The sequence below is a fragment of the Amyelois transitella genome, chromosome Z, assembly GCF_032362555.1.
Source record: "Amyelois transitella isolate CPQ chromosome Z, ilAmyTran1.1, whole genome shotgun sequence".
Classification (NCBI taxonomy): Eukaryota; Metazoa; Arthropoda; class Insecta; order Lepidoptera; family Pyralidae; genus Amyelois; species Amyelois transitella.
The window spans coordinates 12393577-12417634 of NC_083535.1; the positions used below are offsets into that span (position 1 = coordinate 12393577).

The following is a 24058-nucleotide window of genomic DNA, read 5'->3' on the forward strand; positions in this document are numbered from 1 at the left end:
TTCTAATCGATAAAATACGATTTAAAATGAAACGTATCATTATATTGTAAATCGTTAGCGCCATGTGAAATGAGATTTACATTCAGAAAATTCAGATACAAAAGGCTGGTTAGATATTTGGTCGTATATAACAATCAATTGAATAAACTAACTTTATAATAACAACCCACAAGCCAAACTGACTGAACTGATTTGGCATTGACCAGTTATGATACCGAAAGTATTCATTAAAGAGTTATTTTTTGGATTTTTTGCTGGTTTCAAAATGCATACAGAAGTTTCTAAGCTGACGAGCGCGTTTAACGACATACAAGCGTAATCTTTATTCCAGAATATAATTGAGGAACGAATGTCCAGAGGCATTCGACATTCCACTTTTTGTGGGATCACGCGTGCGCGGGCGCAGGTAAACGCATTCCTGCGCAGGCTCACGGCTGTCGGCTCCGGGATCGTACGAAATGAAATGATAAGTTGTTTTGATTTGTTTTCGTCATGATTTTGCCTTTGTTTTTTTTTTTATGTAATAAGCCTATTTATAATATTGCAAAGAGATCTTGCCATCTCTGCATGTTATTATTTTCGCTTAATTTACATTCATAATTCTTTAAATGCAAGCTCGGCGGTTACTCGTACTTACTTGACCTGACCTTTTGGCACAATGGTAGGTAATAAAAGTGAAGACGTAGTCTCTGCCTATCCCTCTAGAAAAGGTGTGATTTTATTTATGTATTGTATGTATGTAATAATCTGTTTAAGGTTTTTCTGGTTATGAAATAATTTATAATACAAGATAAACAAAGTGTAATTCCGGATAAAAAGGTTTTGAAAAAAAAAAATATAAGAAAACTAACAACAGGTGAATCAGCTGTCTTTGTTTGGTAAACGGAAGTTAGGGAACAGAACTTCCTGTCGAAAAATGGGGGAGATCGCGGGACGCTTCAACAATTACTTACTTAAAATGTTTAAATCCCGTTTTAGAAATAAAATAATATTAATAAGTGTAAACGCCATTAAGTTTAATTCTGTTGCATTAAGTAATATCCTTAATATTTTTTACACAATACATTTAGTGAATTTCTGTTTGTTTTGTTCTGTTTTACTCTTATGGTGCAATAAAACTATAAAACAAGAACAATACCTATCTCGAAATTTCATTGAACTTTTTCAACTTGTAACCAAACTATTTGTAACTAAACCTTAAAAATATTATGCTTATTGTCATGTCATTGTCACATGTATTCGAGTCTCACCATCACCAAACGCCACGAAACAAACACATCTGAATCAATAATTTATTTATTTATTACAAATATAAATCATGTCAGAGGACGATAACCTTTTCAGAGCGTTCATGCGGACACTGTACGACACAATAGACGGCCCTGTCACCTGGTTCAAAGACACCGTGGTGGTCCCCAACCAGGAGAAGTACCCCTGGTACCACAAGCAGTACCGCCGTGTGCAAACCATCGACCAGTGTTACGCCGACGACGCCGTGTGCGATTTCGAGGCCAACTCGCAATTTTTACGCGACAAACGGGTCGACTCGGAAATACTGAGCATACTCCGTCAAAGATACGAGGATTGCATGCTTTACGAGTCCCCTGATCATCTGACACAGTGCAAATCTCTGTTGGACAGGTACAAGGACGCTGAAGAATGCTGGTTTATCAAATACGGTGACCTGGGCGCCAATGGTACGGCAAGGAAGGCTTACATGAAGCAGAAACACCGCATGATTTTCGAGAAACGCTACGGTCCACTCTCTGATAAGACTAAAAAATGAGTGAATCGAAATTAGTGCCGTGTGGTGCCCGGCACCAGTACGAAAAAGAATAGGACCACTCCCATCTCTCTCCCATGGATGTCGTAAAAGGCGACTAAGGGATAGGCTTACAAAATTGTGATTCTTCTTTTTAGGTGATGCTTAATTCTATCGTCGGAAAAAAGCTGAACGTGGCCTGTTAGTCTTTTCAAGACTGTTGGCTCTGTCTACTCCGCAAGGGATATAGACTTGATTATATGTATGTATGTTTGTATGATGTAGTCATTGCCAATAAACCCTAATGTTATTGTCGTTTTCGTCTGCATGGTGATGTAACGCAAGACAAAACAATTGATTTCATTTCAATAAATGATCTCAAACTTCTACCGATTTCATCATTTCTCGATTCAACCATTCAAATTCATAATTTTAGTTTATTTTTATGAGAAAATTTCTAACATCACTTAATAATTGTCAGATCTTTTGGTTTCACAACGTTGGTTGACATCGAATAAATAACTCAAACCAAACATTTGGTGACACTTCATAACTGATTCGTAACCAGTCTTGCGAATTTGTATTTGTATAGAGGTAGGTACTTTTATTAATTGCAAGTGTTGCATTATTCACAGGAAGCTCTTTTTAAAGGAGTGGAAATCGTTATATGAAAGTACTGTGCTGAAAAAAAACACTGCTTGAAAAATTTATACGCTATTTTGGTCCGACAACAAAAAAGTAAAGTAAAAGTACGTATTAAGAAATCACATAGGTCCTTAAAATATTGATTTTACTTGCTTGATTCGTCAATTTAATCGAGTTATTCCTCGCAATATATACGTAATCCCTTAGAAAGCTTTTCACTTAAAACTTTTTAACTCGCACTTTGTAAGTACGTAATCCTCAATGAAGCTTGTCGCTTTTAACTTGAAACGGTATAGCAATAATGGCTAGACTTGGGACTTCGATTCCTTGGGTGTTTTACGTTCGTTCGTTTCTAAAGATTTTATTTGTAAGGGACGCGTATGAGACAATTGGCCAAGGAACACCCGTTTCGATCTTTTATGCGTTTTGCTATTTACGGTGTGAATAACCGTAAAAAATTATTATCTATGGTAATTTTTGGGAAAGACTGTAAAAGGATTATTACCTAAGTGATATTTTTCTTCTTGGTATTATTGCCGGCTCTAGAAGAGAACCCGGGGCGCGCCTTTGCCTGTTATCCTGGATTGGGTACAAGTCATGTTTTTACTCGAAGATTATTTTGCTTTTGCCTTCTTGTATTCCTGAAGGGTTTGCTGATAAGTAAGTTTTTTTTTGTCATTTTGCTAAAATGTAACTTATATTCGTTTATATATATATTTTAAGCTGAATAGAACTTTTTTGGACTGAGATTACTTGAACAATATTACCGGTTCTAAATCCCTCTTTGGCCTTCCCGGTGCATATTTTTGAACTTAACAAATGCTATGTTCTCATATTGAAGGAAAGATCTCGTACGACACCTGCCTTTCCTAATCTTGCTGGCGTCTTCCAACTCCAGAAAATACAAGGTGAGAATTTGGACTAAGGAATGAATACCTAATTTTTATAATGGTAAATTAAGTTGGTATTAATTTATCTTGTTTCGTAAAAATAGATTCCGAATACACTTGCAATGCTAATATACCTATTTCGTAATTTCTCTTAATTGAAATATAATATTTATAAAAAAAAACTTAGAAAGTCGTTATATCATAAGTAATAGAGGCGATAAATATAAATATCTCATTGAGAGATGATTTCTCGAAAACGGAGAGACAGTAGGAAAGTTGGTAGCGAACGGTGACCCAGTTATGACTGTTTACTTGAACGAATGACGATTTTAACTTTATAAATATGTCATGTTTCGATTAATTAAAATATTAAGTAACTTTAATTAATAAGTTATTAATATCTTAATTACAAAAATAAGAAATAACAAGCAATTTTTTTTTTGCAAAAAAAAAATTATGATTTTATTAAATGAAATGTTAACCCACCTTGCAGCAAAAGCAATGAAAAACACAAGTATATCACATCCATATTAACTCACAGTTCCGTTAGGACACACGCGGCGATTTTTTATTAAGGTGCGCTGTCATGGCGCGCGTGAATCGCGGCGGTCGGCGCTGTACTGAAGCCGGTGGAAGCGACAGGTGCGCCTGCGCATCACTACCCCACCACCTACGCATTGGCCTGGGGACCTCGAAGCAAATAGAGTTACCAATTTCGATGTTATTCTGTGAGTTTTGAATAATTTCTTCCGGACAAAATAAATTTTTTATTTCAAACCAAATGTCACAAACTTGACTCATTTATAAAAAAACTCACAGCGTATTATTACGGGGAAATGATAACAATTAGGGTTAATTACGCCCAAACCTGAATATAACATAAACCTTGGAACTCATGAAACTATACGAGTAAAGGGCATTAACTTCAAAGTAACCCTTTCAAAACGGTAATTCTATATTTTTGAGGCGGTTAAAATGCGTATCTTGTTTTAGTTGAAACTATAGGAATGAATTTCATCGCTTCATAGCACGTAATTTTCTGCGCAGTCGTTAATTTAATTTAAGAATTAGGATGTAAGATGATAAAGTAATGGTCAATGTCACTAATATAATTTTCAGCGTCACGTTCACTTATATTTACTTCTATTGTCATGTATTATTCTAAATACATTAGTTTTACTATGTTGCTTATTTGAGAATATTTACATGTGCATTTCCCGGAGGAGTAGGCCTAGACAGAGGCTACAATATTTGCACTACATTACTGTTTTCATACAAGCTCGCCGCTGGAGAATATTTACATACATACATTTAACATAGGTACATACATATATTAACATACATACATGTACGTCTATTATCTCTTGCGGGGTAGACAGAGCCAACATCCCGAAAAATCTAGGGTACTTAGAAAGGCCAAGTTCAGCTGGAAATTAATTGACGGTGTCAATGCAGACTCTATAAATATTGTTGCTAGCTCCTGGTGACACACCTATGCTCCCTGCGGAGATTTCGCGTGCCGAATAACCAATTTCCCGCGCCCCGGGCTCTGCGTGATTCAAATTTCGAACGCCTACAAACGTGACACTTTATTAAGGCACTTCTGACACGAGAACACTTTACTCGAATGCAATTTAACGTAAGTATAATACAACCAAGACGCGTTTATGTCTTTTGTTAGGCATTCACTCTCTTACATGGTACATATAGTCACGTCTATATCCCTTGCGGGGTAGACAGAGCTAATAGTCTGGAAAAGACTGAAAGGCTGTTTGGCTTAATGACAGAATTGAGATTCAATTATTGAAAGGTTACTAGCCCATCGCCTAAAAGAAGAATTCAATTCATACTTACAGGTTAATATCATAACCCTCCTTGCTGATTCGCCGTAGTCGGGTAAAAAATACCTATGTTTTACAAATAAACTATTTGAATTTCATACCTCATTTGTTAAGGCGCTATTGCAAATACTTATGGAATACTAGAGGCCGCCCGCGACTTCGTCCGCGACGTAACAACCAATCCCGCGGGAACTCCGGGATAAAAAGTAGCCAATGTTTCTGGATCCTCAGCTAGCCTACACACCAAATTTTATCGTAATCTGTTCAATAGTATCGGTGTGAAAGAGTAACAAACATCCATACATACATACTTACATTCTCACAAACTTTCGCATTTACAATATTAGTAAGATCTTTTATCTGCCTATTAAAACCTAGCTCTAAATGCATTAAGCTGCAGAATAAACCTTAGTTTCTAATGGACCTCCCATTGGCAAAGGCCCTAGAGGTATGTTCAAGAATTCTCTACGCGTGGCACCTTGTAAATTTGATCTGCCGTGATAGCTAGAGTAACTATCGTGCATAATAGAGTGCTCAATCTGACCTACGTACAGGTATCTTAAAATTATTACATACATATAACCACATCTATATCCCATGCGGGGTAAAAAGACTGTTGGCTCTGTCTACCTACGTCTGGTTCCCGGCACCAATACAAAAAAGAAGAGGACCACTCCATCTTTTTCCCATGGATGTCGCAAAAGGCGACTAAGGGATAGGCTTACAAACTTGGGATTCTTTTAAGGCGATGGGCTAGCAACCTGTCACTGTCTCAATAATATCATTAAGCCAAAAAGCTGAACGTGGACATTCAGTCTTTTTAAGACTGTTGGCTCTGTCTACCCCGCAAAAGATCTAGACGTGGCCATATGTATGTATATACTATGTATCTTTAGATCCGTGGTTGCCCGATGCGCAACTAGCAAACATATTTACATATGAACGTAAATAATTGTTTAAGTCTTAAGCATCATAACTCGTATATGACCTGTTTTTAACCCTTGCCTCAATTTTGTATGCTCTTAATGTCAGGTTGACTGGAAGAGATCCCACTTAAGGATAAGCCCGCCTTTGTACTCTACTACTGTTATATATTTGTAATGAGTGAATGATAAAACATTTACTTACTTATGATTTAGTGATCACTCCGCGCCTTCTTATCATGGTCATGAGAAAATCTTGAGAATAAGTGAAAATATCAGGTAATAGATGTGTAAACATTGTCCGATATGGGTAAGGTTTTCTATTAGGGTATTTTTTTACAAATTACCGAATTATGTAAAAAATTTGGACAAAGTAACATTTAAAAAGGAAATAAAGGTATTACTAACTTATTTATACGGCCTCTGTGGCGCAGCGGTAGTGCGCTTGTCTGTGACACCGGAGGTACCTACCGGGTTCGAATCCTGACAAGGGCATGATGAGAAAAAAACTTATTCTGATTGGCCTGGGTCTTGGATGATTATCTGTACAAGTATTTATTATAAAATATAGTATCGTTGAGTTAGTATCTCGTAACACAAGTCTCGAACTTCTTCGAGGCTAACTTAGGTAATCAGTGTAATTTGTCCCGTATATATTTATTTATTTTATTGTGTATTTTATTGTAATACGGAATAATATTCCGTCAATGATTTTTTATATGATATTTTCACATAATAATTATCACCCAGGTGATATCACCTGGGTGATCAAAGTGTAATAAGCCTATTTAAGTCTATCGGGCGGTTTACCTAGGGAAGCGGCCTAATAGTTAAAATGAATACTCTTATGATTCTGGACGTAGTCCAACAATTTCTTCAACAGTTTCCCACGCTTTACACGATATGCTTAGGTACCTACAAAACTTTATATAGATATTTATAAGCATTTAGATATATTTCACACGTACAATTGCTTAGACAGACACATTTCATCCATGGAAACCGAACACCATTTTGTATAATGCATATTACCTGTGTATTTTTATTAGGATAGTAGTGCCGTGTGGTTTCCGGCACCAATAAAAAAAAGAATAGGACCACTCCGGCTCTTTATCATGGATGTCGTAAAAGGCGACTAAGAGATAGGCTTATAAACTTGAAATTTTTCTTTTAGGCGATGGGCTAACGACCTGTCATTATTTGAATCTTAATTCCATTATTAAGCTATACAGCTGAACATAGCTTTTCAGTCTTTTCAATTGTGTGTTCGTATGGATTTTAATTTCGTTATTGACTATAAGTTTATTGTAATGTCATAATTAATTGCTTAATTATGACATTACGATAAACTCAACTCTCTGTTGTTAGAACCTCGTAACGCAAGTTTCGAACTTACTACGAGGCTAACTCAATCTGTGTTATTTGTCCGGTATATATTTATTTATTATTTACTTATATACTTACCTATTGTTAACAGTCTTAATTTCCCAATGGAAGAAGTAAACTTTTCTCTTCGTACTAAAATTGAAGCCAGTAAGGGGCCGATGCTCCACTATCACGGTGACGCATTCCTACACGTCCCATTCCATTCGTGAAAGGATAATCGATAAACTCCGATACAGTACCTTCCATTTACAAAATGTAATCACAGCACGATCCATTCCACACCTCATAGCGCATAAAAGAGGGTCCAAATTCGTGAAGGCCGATCGCAGGAATGCTAGAAGCACTTTTCCTTATCCTTACATAGGCTGCGCTGATTATATTTTTGGGTTAATGGCGCATCGTGAGTGATAGCGTTTACGACTATTTAAAGACAGGGATTTCTCTTTATTTTATATCTCTGACCATTTTCAAACGAATTATGATTGGTCCGTAGAAATCTAATTAATATTAATATTTTTAATCTAAGTTTGAATAGTTGTGAAGTTGATGTTGTTAAAGAAAATGCTGCAGTGCAGTTTGTTACCGCTTCTTCTGCACTGACGCCTTGGAAGCGGTAGTAGATAAAATTACATTAAAGTGATGTGAAGTCAAAAAGTGATAGGTACCTGTATCCAGCTTTAAAAATAAAAAAAAGCGTAAAATCTAAATCGCGCAAGCAAAGATTTCACAGATTGGAGCATATATACAACCTCCGACACAACATCGTCTGTCGCGCGGTTCCCCAGGCATCACACCTAGCCTGGCGGAAGATCTTCCCTTTGGTGGCGGTCGAGCCCGAATCATCACTCCCGCTACACCAACATATAATAACCCCTAAACTGAAGAGGGCAAATAAAAATGAAACTGCAAACTGTCATATATTACTTTTGTATTAGTTTTTCATATTACCTAACCGTACAAAAGGAGGTACATCGATTTGTGTAGAACCTTACATTGGTTTTTATTCATATTACTTCTGAGGAAAAGGAGAATGAAAGTCATAGAGACTATGTGACATACAATTCTGGACCAACTGTCATATAAAATTACTAGCTGTGCCCGCGACTTCGTCTGCGTGGAATAGTTATTTTGGGCACCATTGAAGCCCTCAAGGAGGAATAATTTTCCTCGTTTTTTTTTTCACATTTTCCATTATTGCCTTTCTCGATAAATGGTCTATTAAACACAAAATGAATTGTTCAATTCGAACCAGTAGTTCCTGAGATTAACGCGTTCAAACAAACAAACAAACTCTTCAGCTTTATAATATTAGTATAGAAAAAGAAATTCCCTTGCCGTCAGACAGCTTTACATCTTGAATTTTTGGGTGTTTCGAGATAGTATGATTAAAAGGAAGTGCTACTAAGGGAAAAACACATAAAATCTAGATCTAATTACATAAATACATATAGCCACGTCTATATCCACTGCGGGGTACACAGAGCCAATAGCCTCGAAAACACTGAAAGGCCACGCTCAGCTGTATGGCTGAATATAAAAATATATACATAATATATAAATGACAATTTCAGCAATTCATTCGCGTCATGAAATAAATATAAATATAATAGTTAAGGCCGAAACGAAAACTGGAGTTTTATTTTCTTTCCGTTAGACTTTCGGGAAATCTTCTCTTACTGTATTGTATCCAAGATCCATTATATTTTAGCATTGAGGTTCCATGTACAAATATCTAGCATTCAGCTATTTGGGCTATGCGTGGACAAGTCAGTCAATCAGTCACATTAATATTTATATATATATATTTAAGAAAGAAGAATTAATAAAGTTCCGTTGCAGTGAAAAAAATAGGTTAATTAATATAAAACCAAGTCGAAGGGCAAAGATACAAGAATTAAATACATTGTCACTTAAAAGTTAATTTCTGATTGCAGTGTAAACGTAGCCTAACCAATCACAGGTACAGTGGGCCACATAGAAAACTGTATTAGTCTAGTATAGTAGAATCGTTCAATGTGGCCCACTGTAAATCCTCATAAAAAATGTACGGCTGATTTGATGCACGTAAAAAAATATACTATCACTAACTTAACTAAGTTTTCAAGAAACAAGCTAATTAGTAAGCCCACAATGATGACCTTTTACAGCTTAAAATGAACTTAGACATAGTTTAAAATAAAAATATGCAATATACAGCTGATGATTAAAAATTAAAAAAAAGTTATTTTTATAGATGTTTATACTGTATTTTCTGTACGTGGAGTTGTTTGTGTATAATATACCTTTTTAATCTTTTTATATAATACCTTATTTAGATTATTGATATTTATTACGAAAACCATGTTTTTAATTATTGCTTATAAGTTCAAAAATTTACTTTTAATTGCTATTTTCTGTTCTTAAATACAATTCGCATTGCATAATTTTATATTACCACTTATGATATTTATATTAAAAAAAAAAAACTTTTGTATGATATAAAGTATTTCACCTTCCTACATAAGTTGTAAGGCATTGCTATCAAGTATTGTACGCGAATGTGTGATGACCACAGACATAGAACCAGCTAGACACTGCAAGTTCACCCGTATGTATGAAAAGTGTACCATTTCTTTTTACTTACTGTAAAGACCGCAGTTTGGGTCGACAGACTTATTTGTTTTTTTTTTTCATATACTGGTCGTTTTATTCATCATATTTTTATCATAATTTTTTTAAATAATTTTCTTTCTGTGGTTTATGACAACTACTGAAGAACTTCTAATGAAACACTTTTAAAAAGAAAGTCTAAAAGTTGGTTAAACATTTTGAACAAATAAAGAAAGCTGGATCTATGTCTGTGGCTGTGATGCTGCGCATGCGTTTACTAGTGTCCTATGTGATACACAGACAATAATGACATACGTTAGCTTGTAACCCACAAAACACACAATATTAAGAAAATGTCAAAGAAACATTAGTATTATTATTAACAAAATGTAGCACACAATGTTAAATCTGTGGTCATTTAAGCGATTGTGAGAGTTTAAATTGTCTCACAGATCTACTGAGGGTCATTTTGTACACGTAGGTCCCACGTACAATTACTTGAATGTGCAGGTTTCCTCACGATACCTTCCGTCACTGCTACAGCATCGGCTGGCAAAGAATACTATATGCTACAACTTTACCTTGAAGGCCATTTATTACGGAGGAAAATAAATATACCTTTTTCAAATAAATGTTGTTTATTTATTTCGAAACACAGGCCACTAGTTAACGCCACAGCGATAAAAAAAATAACTTACAAACAAATAAAACATACAGTTATTGCTTCGAATTGTTCGGTTGATATGAAAAAGTAACTTACATACGTAAATCTATTTCATTATCATACAAAAATATCCTCTATTGTTTTACATACATAAAAACGCACGCGCATACAATTTTATTATGTAACTCAATATTCAAATGACTCAGTTACTCATATATCAAATAATACACCGTCATGTACTTTAAAATGGACAAATCTCTTAGGCACGTGATATAAGCTTTTAGGGGTCATAATATATACAGTAATAATAAAAATTGTTATTACCGATTTGAATATTTAATATAATTTTCAGAATATTAAAGTTTGATTAATAATACTTAAAAAAAAATAACCTAAAAATATATTTTTTTAATAAAAATGAGTGTTGTAGCCAAGGTGTCAAATAATACTAATTTATAAACTGATACAATTAACTAGACAAACTGAGATATAGAGGGGAGAACGTATATTTTAATATACCATAAACAATGTCTTACCAAAAAAAAATAACATATATAAACATTCGGATCATAATACTAAAGAATATCTAATCATTTTCAGTGTTTTTTTTGTGTTATGCAACTTAATACTGACAATGCGTATTTATACTTACCAACTCAATGCTTTAAAGGTCATACCTATTAAGTATTATTGTAAAATACGAAATTTAATAAAAAAATATCACTCAATTACACCTTAAATTTTTAGTATGATAATCCGAACGCATCCAAAAATCAATTTCAACTGTCAAAAAACGTTAACCTTAATCCGCCCGCACGGATTACAAATATATTACAAAATAAAACGTTTGTACAGTAAGGACGTATGTCGAGTGAAACATAAAACCTAAATTGGTTTAACATAATGTTTAAAAATAATCTAAATATTATATAGATATACCTTAATTGCAAAGTATTCTCCAACTATAATTATGCACACTTGGTTGCTATCAAAACTAACATTTACAGTTCTCATTTAGAAATATGCTCGCAGAATTTCATTTCGGGATGCGAATTATAGATGTCGGAATGATCAATGATTTTACAAAGTTTTTAACAGTTTCTATGTTTTGTAGACTGTATTCGTTAAACCTTATACATATCGCAATGTGTTTAATGCAAAGTGACAGTTTAATTAGAAAAACACCTTTGTATACATAAAGTTGATTATATAAAAATTCTGTAGCGGAATTCCTTGTTTTACAGAAATAAATGTTAAAGTAATAATAGCAACCCTTTCAACGCATAGAAATTGGAATAATATAAGACAATAGAAGTGGCTATACTTCTAAACATATAGTAGACAGAGCAAACAATCTAGAAAAGACAGAAAATCCACTTTTAGCTTGTAGGCGACAGGCTTTTAACCTGTCACTATTTGAATATCAATTCCACGTGCTTTGCAGAAATGCTATATTGTACCTTAAACTTTGAGTATCAACGCCTTGCATCTCTTGCAAACAGTTGTCTGCGCAGAAGCAAAACTGTTAAAAACATCACAGAATTGAGATGCAAAATAAAAAGGATATGATGTCACTCTACTTGCCACTTCTATGGTCTTATATTATTCCGAATTCTATGCTTCTATCCGTTCAATAAGACCAACGGTCGTGTCAACTGCAATCATTAGATATGATGATAAATTGAAAGTGCCGAGTCCTTGTGATGAGTGATTGCAGCCAACACGATCCTCTAACTACCCGCATACAAAAATATATAGAAATTTACACTATTACACTACCGAATATACAGCGAATTGCCTCAGCTGGTGGCGACGTCTGACAAAGTGGATCGAGGGAAGTTTTTTGATTGTGATCTTATCATAATCTTGGCCTAATCTATCATAGATAAGGCCAAAGTACTGACCGCTTTTGGGCAAATATGGTTTTGGTAAAGCATATAGTACATTACATTGAGTTTGTTTCACATATAGGCTCTGAGTGAAGAATATTACCATACGCATCTAAAAAAAAACTTTAGGCACATGATTGATGAATATCTGAGATCACTTACAAAAAGAGACAATTATTGCTTTGATATTTTTCAGTATGAAACTGGCCATAAACTTTTCACAAGTAGCACCCGAATCTAACAAAATCAATTTCAATAATATACACGCGTAATAGAAAAAAAATGTACCAAACGCGATATCCGACCGTAAGCAGCTTAACTTCAGACTACGCAGTGTAGTCAAGATTAAACAAAACACTTAATCTTCAATCCAACGATGTCTACATAAAATTACTTTGGCGCCACGCCATCAAAATGAATAATAATGCGTAGGCACACCGCATAACCTTAAAATCTCTATACATTTAGCAGTAAATACAACTATACAATAAAAATATGTAACTTTTGGCATATCTAGCACACCGTTTGCCCAATAATGGGTCGTTTTGCCGAAGTTTGCAAAGGCCGCCCTGATTTAGGCAGGTTTGCGATTTTGTGACCTATCAGCCGAATTAACTAAGTATAAAATAAAGCTTGATTACACGTGGTGAACTATTTATTAGTAATGAATAGAGACACGATATCGATTTCAGCCCATTTTTGGTAGATATTAAAATATTTATTTATTTAAAATTTTCTGCACGTAAAATGTATAACAGGTGGACTTGATGCCACAAGGCATTCTCTGCCGGTTTTTTTCTTATACCTAATTTCTTCTTATAATCTCGTGCATAAAAATATACAAAAAAAATCCCCAGTAAAACTAAAACTTGGTAACCAACATTATTATCATGTACATTATTACAACGTACGTTTCAATATATAACATGCAAAACGTAGAAACTTAAAAAAAAAAACGATTATTTATTGAGCAGTATGCAAATGTCACACCGCCAACGCAGACGCCTTGGTCCAATACGTTGGCCCAATGTGTACAGGGCCAACGACCAACTACGATGCGTCCCAAACGTTTCCCAAAATAGTCCTCTACATATTGGGCCCAATGCGTTGGCCCAATGTGTACAAATATCGTATCTTCTTCAAATCGACCCGTGTCTCTATTCAGACCTGAGAATAAAATTAACGACTACAATAAAGTGCTACTTAATTAAATAAAACATATATAGCTATAACTGTCTACTGTGCCCCAAGAGGCACAACTCAAATCCGTCGGAAGAACACAAAAAGTCATATAAATAAAACTAGTACGTAACTAAATACTAGATCGAATCAAGAGTTATTATAAATGTTAATACCTTAATACTTTTAGTCTCGGAAAGATCTAGAAGCCATTACAAACATTTGCGCGACGGTGCCATCCGAATACCTGTCAGATGAGCACAGATTAAAAATATCTTGAACTACATATAAATGTATATCTGCATGCAAAAAGAGTAAAATTTGTTTCGCAAGAACCTACACCAGGTACAAAAATTTTAACAAAATATCATTTATTTCCATGACTATGTTTTTCATACATTGCTCGATTCCGAAGATCTTGATTTTAAGTAAACAGGTTACAATGTTCAATGTAACAAAAAGAGATGCCCATCCCTTGTTATATTGGTTACGCAGTTATCAGCACGAATAAAGCTCATATTATAAGGTTAAGCAACAGGATGAAGGTCTGGTTCAAGATGGGTTACCCTCCCAACCCGCCGCCGGCCGCGGTGCGTCGTCTGTGAAAGAAAAAGAAAAAATACTAAAGCCGTGAACGAAATGGTGAATGCTGGTTTTTGTGGCGCAGTGGTTCAGTCTCTTTTTCCGATTATTTTTTTTTTATTTTTTCGTACATCTTATGTTTTTAACATACATACACATGGTCACTATGCCTTGCGGGGTAGACAGAGCCAACAGTCTTGACAAGACTGAATGGCCACGTTCAGCTATTTGGCTAAATGATAGAATTGAGATTCAAATAGTGACAGGTTGCTAGCCCATTGCCAAAAAAAGAATCCCACGTTTATAAGCCTATCCCTTAGTCGCCTTAACGACCTCCATGGGAAAGAGATGGAGTGGTCCTATTCTTTTTTCATTGGTGCCGAGAACCACACAAATTTAAAATAAGAAGTTAGTGTCTCTGAATCACATGGACTTTGGTTTTTGTCAGTAGATCAGAATAAAAGTAAGTTTAATTTAAGCCAGTTCTATATATAGTTCTTAACCTATGGAATTTGTGACTACTAAAATTCCCTTACAAAAATCATATCTTGACCTCTGTTGCAACACGATCTAACAATAACTTGGACGTAGGTATGAAAAGAAAAAGGCATAAAAAAGGAGCATTACACATCTGTCGCGACCCTTCCGGATCAGACCGTAATGTCCACTTACTCAAATGACCACTAGGATAACAACAAGACCACATCTCAAGACAACGTTAAACTGACCTGTCATCAAGCAGAGCATTGTGGGCCGCCCTCTGCGCTGACACCTGCACCAGCTCGGCCACCGTCGCCGCCTGCTGCTCGGCTGCAACACCACACAACGGTCCACATCGAACAAATTCAAAATTTTTATTCATTACTAGAGGCCGCCCGCGACTTCGTCCGCATGGAAACCCTATCAATCCCGCGGGAACTCTGGGATAAAAAGTAGCCTATGTGTTATTCTGGGTCTTCAGCTACCTACATACCAAATTTCATGGTAATCGGTTCAGTAGTTTTTGCGTGAAAGAGTAACAAACATCCATACAAACTTTCGCCTTTATAATAGTAGTAGGATTATAGGATACTTCATATCGCTTAATAATTGTCAAATCGTATGGTTTAACAATAATGGTTGACGTCAAATGAATTACTTAAAACTAAGTTTACTGCCGCTTCCAAAGCGTCAGTGTAGAAGAAGCGGTAACAAACTGCATTGATTTACTATTGTGGCCTCCCTCTCCCCTCCTACTCTAAAAAGTGAATAAATATCTCGAATCGCAAGTTTTTGGAGGTCGGCAAGTACAGTGGGCCACATTGAAAAGTTGACACCTGCGTGACTGCGTCTGCGTCTGCATAGATGTGACAAAGGTGATTTACTTTACTATGTAGCCCACTGTATATTTTAGGTTCTAATTATGAAACAAAAATATTCGTTATAAAAGTTTTCATGCCAAATGTGGTTAAATCAAAATGAGAAACAAAAATAGAACAGGCATTCAATAGCATGAATATGTGCTGATATAATATGACACGAGCTTTGTACTTGGTACTTACTTTGATGTGCCTGGTACAGAAAATTCTGTCAGTATTGATATTGATCATTGATTGAATCAATTGTGATTCTCGATTGATAACAAGGAATTTAAATAATGTTGCTAATGTGTAGATGAGTAAGTTACCAGATACAAAGAGTCTCTGTCTTTCTTCTAAGTTTCAATAAGCGCCGATAACAGAGCTATTGACCAGAGCAGAGCTGCGTGTAGGATGACCTTGCTTTGCACCTCTGAGCAGCTAACTTGAGAGTTACTTACTAAACAAATAACAGCACTTAAAATGCTGCTTAATTCGTCATCTCAATAATGAAGTGAATCTCCGCTCAATCCTCGCCACCCGGTTTATGCTCAGCTCAGCTCGCTCTGCTCGCTTCTCCCTCTGAGCGATATCGCGAATCACAGAGCTACTACCCAAAGAGAGTACTAGAGTAGAGACCAACCAACCAACCGACCAACTAGAGTATTTGAGCCACTGGCCACCCGCCTAGCGCTCAGCTCTTCCCGCTCCGGTGAGCAGGAGCATCAAGCCACGCCCACTTATCCTCGAACCACAGAGCTACTGCCCAAAGAGACAGTATCCGAGAGACGAACGTAAAGTTACTTACCAGACAGAAGCCTGGTGAGCCTGCGCTCAAGTCTGGCCACTCGCCTAGCGCTCAGCTCTTCGCGCTCCGATTAGCAGGAGCATCAAGCCACGTCCACCTAGCCTCGAACCACAGAGCTTCTGCCCAAAGCGACAGTATCCGTAAAGTTACTTACCAGACAGAGGCCTGGTGAGCCTGCGCTCAAGTCTGGCCACTCGCCTGGCGCTCAGCTCGTCCCGCTCCGCTCGCTCTTCCCGCAATCTCCTCTGAGCGACAAGCCGCGCCCACCGAGCCTCGAACCACAGCTGCATCGCGTCACGCTCGTCCACGTCAACAGCTACGCTCGCTTGCGACGGACCTTTTGCGGACGTTAGTCGTTTCACGTGACGGGTTAAACGTGTAAGCTCGAATGTTTTTAGACAAAAAATGTTACTACAACTCTGCAGTGACGTGCATTGACGTTTTAGACAAAGGCAAGGGAAAATAAAAATTATCTATAACTTTCGTATTTTTAGTTTCAACTAAAAATAATGAAGTCTTTGTAAAATAAGCTATTATATTACAATAATAAAACTGAAAATTATTCATTGTTAACGTTTAAAATAATTGTAACTTGAGCTCTGCCTATAAATAATGAGAAACCAAATACTTGTATATCTGTCTGTATCGAATGCACATCACTAACAAGTAATGATACATTAAAATAATAAAAATGATTCTAATATTTAATGCATGTTTCGTAGATAAAGCACAATGGCTGATTAAATATGAGTGATTAACCACGCTACATTTATGCAAACAACATAAAATAAAAATAAAGATGTATAAAAGCATTCCTCTCGTTCTACACATTTTATAGGAATTATGATGCAAAGAAAAGAGGTAGTCTCTGCCTACCCCTCCGAGAAAGAGGTGTGATTTTATGTATGTATGTATGTATGTATGATGCAAAATTACACAACAGATACCTACATAAATTATCTATCTTAAACTGATCTTATTTTTAACCATTCAGTTTGGTCTAAAGGTTGGACTGGTAGAGAATGTCACATCGCATTAAGTTCACCTAATTGTACATTTTTTTTATGTGCAATAATAAGTTTGAACAAATAAATAAATAAAAATCAAACCCCAGTTTTTAACACTAGTATTCTAAACTCCAATTTTACAAAAAGTAAAATATAATAAGAACAACAAACCCGTCTGTAAATTTATTTTTCATACACAAATATTATAAGATGTATTTCATATACATATATATCTTTGAGTTCGTATCACACTATTGTTTTTTTGGGGTTACCCACATCCGTATGTCTTGTCCGATATGTATTTATTTATATTTGTATCTTTAACCCGCGGCTTCGCCTGCGTCTACCCTATGTCCTACCCAGTTTATTAACTGTGAAGAGGTGACAGACAAACATACATTCGCATTTTTAATTAAATGGATATTGTCAAATATTAATCACGACTAATTAATTATTAATTGTGGATGAAGGGAAGGAAGTATGCATCGATCGTAGCAAGTGGAAAGAGGCGTGATTTTATGTAGGTATGTATGTATGTATTAATCACGACCGTATGATATTAGCAGTCCAATAAGCTATAACAGCTATTAATAAATCATCAAAACAAGCCGTATATAAACAGACAAACATACCCGGCAGTCTTGAGGGCAGAACCCGGGGCTCGGGCGGGCAGTAGCCGGCTGGGGGCGGGGGCACGGGCGGCGCCTCCTGTAGGGCTCCAGTGGACTTGTGCGAGGCGGGCGTCCGCGACTGGTGACCGGGGTCCTGTGATACCATAACACGTGGAAATGCTTTATTGGTTGTTCGAAACTGTTAGACATTTAGACAAACAACATTTTTTTTATATATTTTAATAGTAATATTTACGAAATCCAAAATGTTATTTAAAAATTATAGCAACGACTATTGGCCTATTATATTTTTTACTAGCTATTACGCGGGACTACGCTTACGTGGAAAATTCTAGAAAAAAGTAACATATGTCACTCCCGAAGGTCTATTGAAGGTATATCTGTGCCAAATATCGTGAATATTAATCCAGTAGTTTCTGAGTTTATTCGTTACAAATATACACAAATTCAAATATTTCTCTTTATTAATAGTGTGGATTGATCATTATTATTGATTACAAGAAAATACTTACTTTAAATAATAAAAAATTAAAACTATTCTTAAACTAATAATCTCAATTAATACTTAAGAACTTTTCGAAACTATTATATAATCAATCAATAGGGTTTTGAAATGCTTGTTCTACATAAATATTTAATTGGAAAATGTTCTTAATCAATGCAATAACACAAGCGTAAGCAGCGTCAATCTTCATAGTGTTCTTGTCTCACTGGCGAGACGAACGTTCGAAAAATATTCGCCGTTTTAAAACAACAATTGCCAAATTGAGAGGCCTAAGTTCCACATGCGTAGCCAACAGAATACAGACTTAAAATAAGATCGGAAATACTAGATAATGTGCTGTCTGCAGACAGTTTTGGAAAAAATAGATATAAATTTTTATTCTGGGTATTTAATATGGTTTTATAATATTACGTTAATACGAACCATAGAATAATAGAATAATAACATATAAATCCTACTAATATTATGAAAGCGAAAGTTTGTGAGTACGTCAGGATGTCAGTATGGATGTTTGTTACTCTTTCACGCAAAAACTACTGAACCGCTTACGATGAAACTTGGTATGTAGGTAGCTGAAGACCCAGAATAATATACCTATGTATAGGCTACTTTTAACCCGGAGTTCCTGCGGGATTGATAGAGTTTCCATGCGGACGAAGTCGCGGGCGGCCTCTAATTTTCAATAAATGCCACATTTTAATTAGAAAACCAATGATTATGTTAAAATCACTAAATTGTTAAAAGTATGTCCGATCTTACGAAAAATTATAATGGAAAATTGAAAGGACAGAACTAGCCGACAACCAAAGTTCTTAAACATACATTATTTTCTCCAAAACTTAATGCAATAATGATGTAAGACGATAACACGACAATCACCCCGTACAAGCCATAAATTTTTCAGACAATGATATTGGTAAATGAATGGAATGACTTTGAAATAGCTAGTGTAATTTAACCTAACGCGATGTCGCACGATAACCACTCGGTTTCCAGATTATAGAATAACCCCTACATTTTATTCACATCAATTATCTTCTTCCTCCTAGCGTAAGTCCCGGTTGCATCCCCACCACTCTGGAGACAAGCCTGGGTTCCACCTTAGATCATGGATCCTGGATTGGGTGAGTCAGATTTAAAAACGATGCTGACCTCCAATATCTTTGCAGGGGAACTTAACCCATGTTTGATTGTGGTAACAAATTTATTTGCTTGAATGTGCAGGTTTCCTCACGATGTAAGAGCACTGGTTAGCACTCAAACTAATGTACACAACTCAGAAAAGACGCGCATATTTCTATGCACGTATCATAGCTTAGATTACTGTGACTTGTATTATTTACTCTTGTAAAGACATTTTTCTTGATTTACAGAGTCATATATATATAAAGGCATATAAGTTTATCTAAAATGGTGAATGTCCACCACTAGTGCTTATTTCTGGCATTGATCGTAATCTATAAACCGAGTCGGTCAACTTACGTGCATTTAAAAGTTCACTAATGTCTTTGTTTACATATTACCTCATTGTCAAATATGGAACATGATGAGAGTGTGAAATATTTACAATAAAGTTGAGCCAACAAGCCACAGCCTACAATACAATACAACACACGACAGAAAGTGATTGATTTCATGCACCATGATTTAATGTGACCTTGGATCGATTCATTAAACATCAAAATAATATAAACATAAATGCAAATGCAAAAATAGAACTAGGACATTCAGAGTAAGACTATTTTTCAGCATGACCTGACCAGATTCTGAAATGAAAAACGGCATTATGTTTGATCAAATATTTGAACAAACTTCTGACGTTTGGCGCGAACCATGGAAATCGGAATTGAAACATATTATACTTTACTTGAAACTATAGGTACGGTGTGTGTTCACTTTTAAAGCTGTCAAATAAATATGAAATGATATGGAGATCATATCATTTTTGTCACTTTCACCAATTCACGCCAATTTTATACAGTCATTAATTATTAATTTTATGATGAAACGTTTCGTACGAAAATTCGTTTTGTCAAATGTTTGAACAATACTTTTGACCAAACGTTCGGCAAGATCATGATACGAAAAACTGAAAGCGGTAAGAGATATCACCAAGCATGATAGACAGAGCCATGCGACATGTATGTTTGCTTACGTGCGCCGCCAGGATCGGCTCCGAACGCCACTGAAACGTTCAACTGGGGTTAGTCTACCGGTGTCCAACTAAATTTTGATAATACAGCCCAGGGTTGCCATTATTGCGAATATGTAAATAAATCTACATTTGTTGACAGGTATTTGTAGAAAGTTTGCGTATTTATTATATTTATTTTTTTAGGTACAAAAAAAAAGGATTCATAAAAATAATGCAGCCCTAATTCAAACAGGATTATTTTGCGGCCGACCAAGTTTGTCAATTACATTTCAAAATATTACGTTATTATAAATTTTGTCATTAGCTATATTTCAACTATAGAATACTCTCATATGGATTGGTCAGATGTTATATTATTTTTATATATAATATTTAAATATATATATATATATATATATATATATATATATGATTGTCAAATTAACGGCAACCCCGATTCTGTTCAGATTCGAATTTTGGACACCCTACACAACTCACTCTTAATCTAAACCTCTCCCTGTTTTAGTAATTAATCTACCCAAAATTATTTACATTTATGATTACGGACACATCTCATGAATTTCTAAATTAATTACATCTTCAAAAAAGTGTGTATCTATGACGTAATTTTGAAAATGGGTGCTCTAAAAGCAAGGCCTGAAGTGCCTTTTAATGTTTTTCTTTATGCAAATGTCATGGTGTGCCAATGGATGAGAAAAGATATTACGACGCATAACTCATTTTGTAGATACGTACAATTCCTATAATCGTAACAAACTTCAAATGAATGCACGTACCAATATGATTTTTATATTTCAAATGAATATGATTCCTCAAAATATTGTTAATCTGTAACGTTTCATCGAATAAATATTCTGAAGTTGACATAGACCGTTTTCACGATGCATTCAAGAGCTGTCAAGAAGCACGTAATGCAGGTTAAATACGAGTAGATAATTATTTAAATTTTTACCTTGTGTCGTGGTCCGAGCCGCCTATTGAGGTAACTTGATATGCTCTTCATGATGCCTTTGCTTCTTCTTTCTCTCGCCAGCTCAGGGTCTGAGAAGGAAGGAGTGACAGGTAGAGGCATCAAAGGGGGCGCAGGCCTTGGCGGAGGGGAGGGGATAACTGGCGGGGGAGGGGGAGGAGGGGGGCTCGGCATAACGGGCGGGGGAGGGACGGGAGGGGGAATGTTCGCCGGGGCGATGCGTGTTCGTCGTGAAGACTTCCTCGCCGCCCGCGGACCGCTTCCCAGCCGCTCTAAGACGAGCTTTCGAACGACCTCAGTCTGTTCCTCTCTTTCCCTCTTAATCTCTTGAACTTTGTCTGTAGTCTCGCGCAGCGGCGTGGGACTGACTGGCGATATCGAGCCGGAGCTCAAGTTTATCGATATCGACAGTTCTATACTCCGCGATGGCGAGTCTGTACTTCTAGAATTGGATCTAGTGAAGTTCTCGCTGGCCGAGCGACAGATGGCGGGCGAGTAAAGACGCATCGACGCGGGCCCGGTGTAGGTTATCGGCGAATTGGTCATGTATGGGATGACATTTTTCGGCGAATGAGCTACCCGAGGGTTGAGGAGGGACTCGTCAAATAGTGACATCGAAGTCTCACTCTTCATAACCGATTTCCGTTCCATATCCGAACTATCTTTCTCTAAAGGTGGTGATAAGTCTGATAGACTGAGCGATTCGATTTTACTTTCAACGGCGGGTAATTCTTTACTTTCTTCACTCGTCTTTCGATCGTCACCTGCTTTTGCGCTTTCGCTACTCGATTTTTCACTTGATCCTTTTTCACTGAATCCTACTTCACTAGAATCTTTTTCACTTGATCTTTTGTCATTTGTTGCTCTTTCACTAGAGTCTTTCTCGCTTGAATCTTTTTTACTTGATAATTTTTCACTTGATTCTTTTTCACTGGATCCTGTTTCACTAGATACATTTTCGATCGATTTTAGCAATTGAGGTGACTTCAGATCTTCGGGTATTTCGTATTCATTAATCGGAAATTCTTGATTATCTGTGTTACTTCCTGGGCTGGTCGGGTCAATGGTGGGGGTAGTATCGACGATTTCATGGCTACTAGCTTCTTGGCTGATGGGTTTCAGGACAGTTTCTGAGAAGCTGCTTTCTATAAAGTTCATGGACCGATCGTTGCTGGGAGAGTACGCGTCATAATCGTCGTCTACAAATTCCATGTAGCCTTCGTTTCGAGGGGTTGCGGGGGTTTCTAAAGACGGATCCTGTTCACCTTCATCTGCGAACTCGAAGTTTTCGAAGGCGTTCGAGAAGACCACAGGGTCGGGACTTGATCGTCCGCAGACGTGGGACGTTATAGCGGATATGTTTTTCGCATCGTGAACACTTTTCGGCCCACTCAGTGTCCTAGGAGCGGCGCGTCGTCTCTCCTCCCTGTCTTCGAGTCCGCAGTCTTCTAATACCCCACTTTCAGCCGCCCAGTCTGATAGTTCAGTCTCCGTCATGGCTAAAGTGGTCGCATCGCGTCCAGACTCCGACGATTCCGATTCCGCCGCGATCACAGTGGGCAGAGTCGTCGTCACAGTTCCCGACGCTTTCTCGTCATTGTCTTCCGAACTATTGATCAACGTCAGACTATCGAGCTGAATCAATTCACCACCTTCGTCGTGTACTTCCACTCTCGGCACGGATTGGTTCGGCGCCGTCTCAGTGTGTGACGAGTCGTCTTCCGACAAAGAATCCGAATCTAAGTCCGGTTCTACGTTCTTCTCCTCTACAGATTCATCTTTCCAGTTTTTCTCGCAAAATGGTAAATCTCCTTTTGTGAGCAAATCGACCGGTGCGTCGCATAAATTCTTGATGATATCGGGCATAGGTTGCGTTTTCTTTTCTTCGACGAGTTGGAAAGTTACGATCGGTCTTTGCACGTGTATAGTGGGGGAGGGGGCGGGGTGTAACATTTTCTGAAACTCTGTTATATTGGAGCGGAAAGCTTCCAGTTTGGTGTCGATTTGTGACGTCGATTCGGACTTTCTCACTGCTGGCGGGGAAGGTTCGCCGAGGAGGTATCGTTTTTTGAGTTCTAGGGCTCGTTTCGTGGCGATTCCTCCCGCGGATCTTGTTCTGCTGAGGGGGTACTCTATTGGGGGGGGTGGTTCCGTGACGAGGATGGCGGGGGGCGAGGGCGCGGGGGGCTCCTCCGCGAACTCGCTGTCGGTGGACACTTCGGTGGCGGAAGACACGGAACTCGACGAGCTTTCCTCCTCCGACTCCACCTGTTTACAGTCGCATCACCCAAATG

The 24058-nt window shown here is 37.0% G+C and overlaps 2 protein-coding genes across 5 annotated transcripts in view; one reads left to right on the forward strand and one right to left on the reverse strand.

The window, feature by feature from the left end:
* Nucleotides 1–1318: 1318 nt before the first annotated feature.
* On the forward strand, nucleotides 1319–1795 carry LOC106142291 (NADH dehydrogenase [ubiquinone] 1 beta subcomplex subunit 10-like). Its single transcript, XM_013344007.2, has one exon. It carries the CDS (start codon nucleotides 1319–1321, stop codon nucleotides 1784–1786), a length of 468 nt encoding a protein of 155 aa, XP_013199461.2. The 3' UTR covers nucleotides 1787–1795.
* Nucleotides 1796–8549: 6754 nt separating this feature from the next.
* Nucleotides 8550–24058, reverse strand: part of LOC106142306 (F-actin-monooxygenase Mical) — a 59114-nt gene continuing 43605 nt past the window's right edge. For 3 of the 4 annotated variants that reach the window (XM_060953702.1, XM_060953700.1, XM_060953701.1), the window contains 6 exons: nucleotides 21747–24032; nucleotides 20795–20824; nucleotides 18135–18267; nucleotides 16650–16832; nucleotides 15079–15160; nucleotides 8550–14367 (listed from right to left, as the gene is read on the reverse strand). In XM_060953702.1, the coding sequence (XP_060809685.1) occupies nucleotides 14331–14367; nucleotides 15079–15160; nucleotides 16650–16832; nucleotides 18135–18267; nucleotides 20795–20824; nucleotides 21747–24032 (2751 nt within the window). In that variant the 3' untranslated portion in view covers nucleotides 8550–14330. The remainder of the gene's footprint in view (nucleotides 14368–15078; nucleotides 15161–16649; nucleotides 16833–18134; nucleotides 18268–20794; nucleotides 20825–21746; nucleotides 24033–24058) is intronic. The other variant, XM_060953699.1, reaches the window with a different exon arrangement.

Excerpts from the sequence above, each read along its gene's own strand:
- LOC106142291 (XM_013344007.2), top strand. The coding sequence starts at position 1,319 with ATGTCAGAGGACGATAACCTTTTCAGAGCGTTCATGCGGACACTGTAC.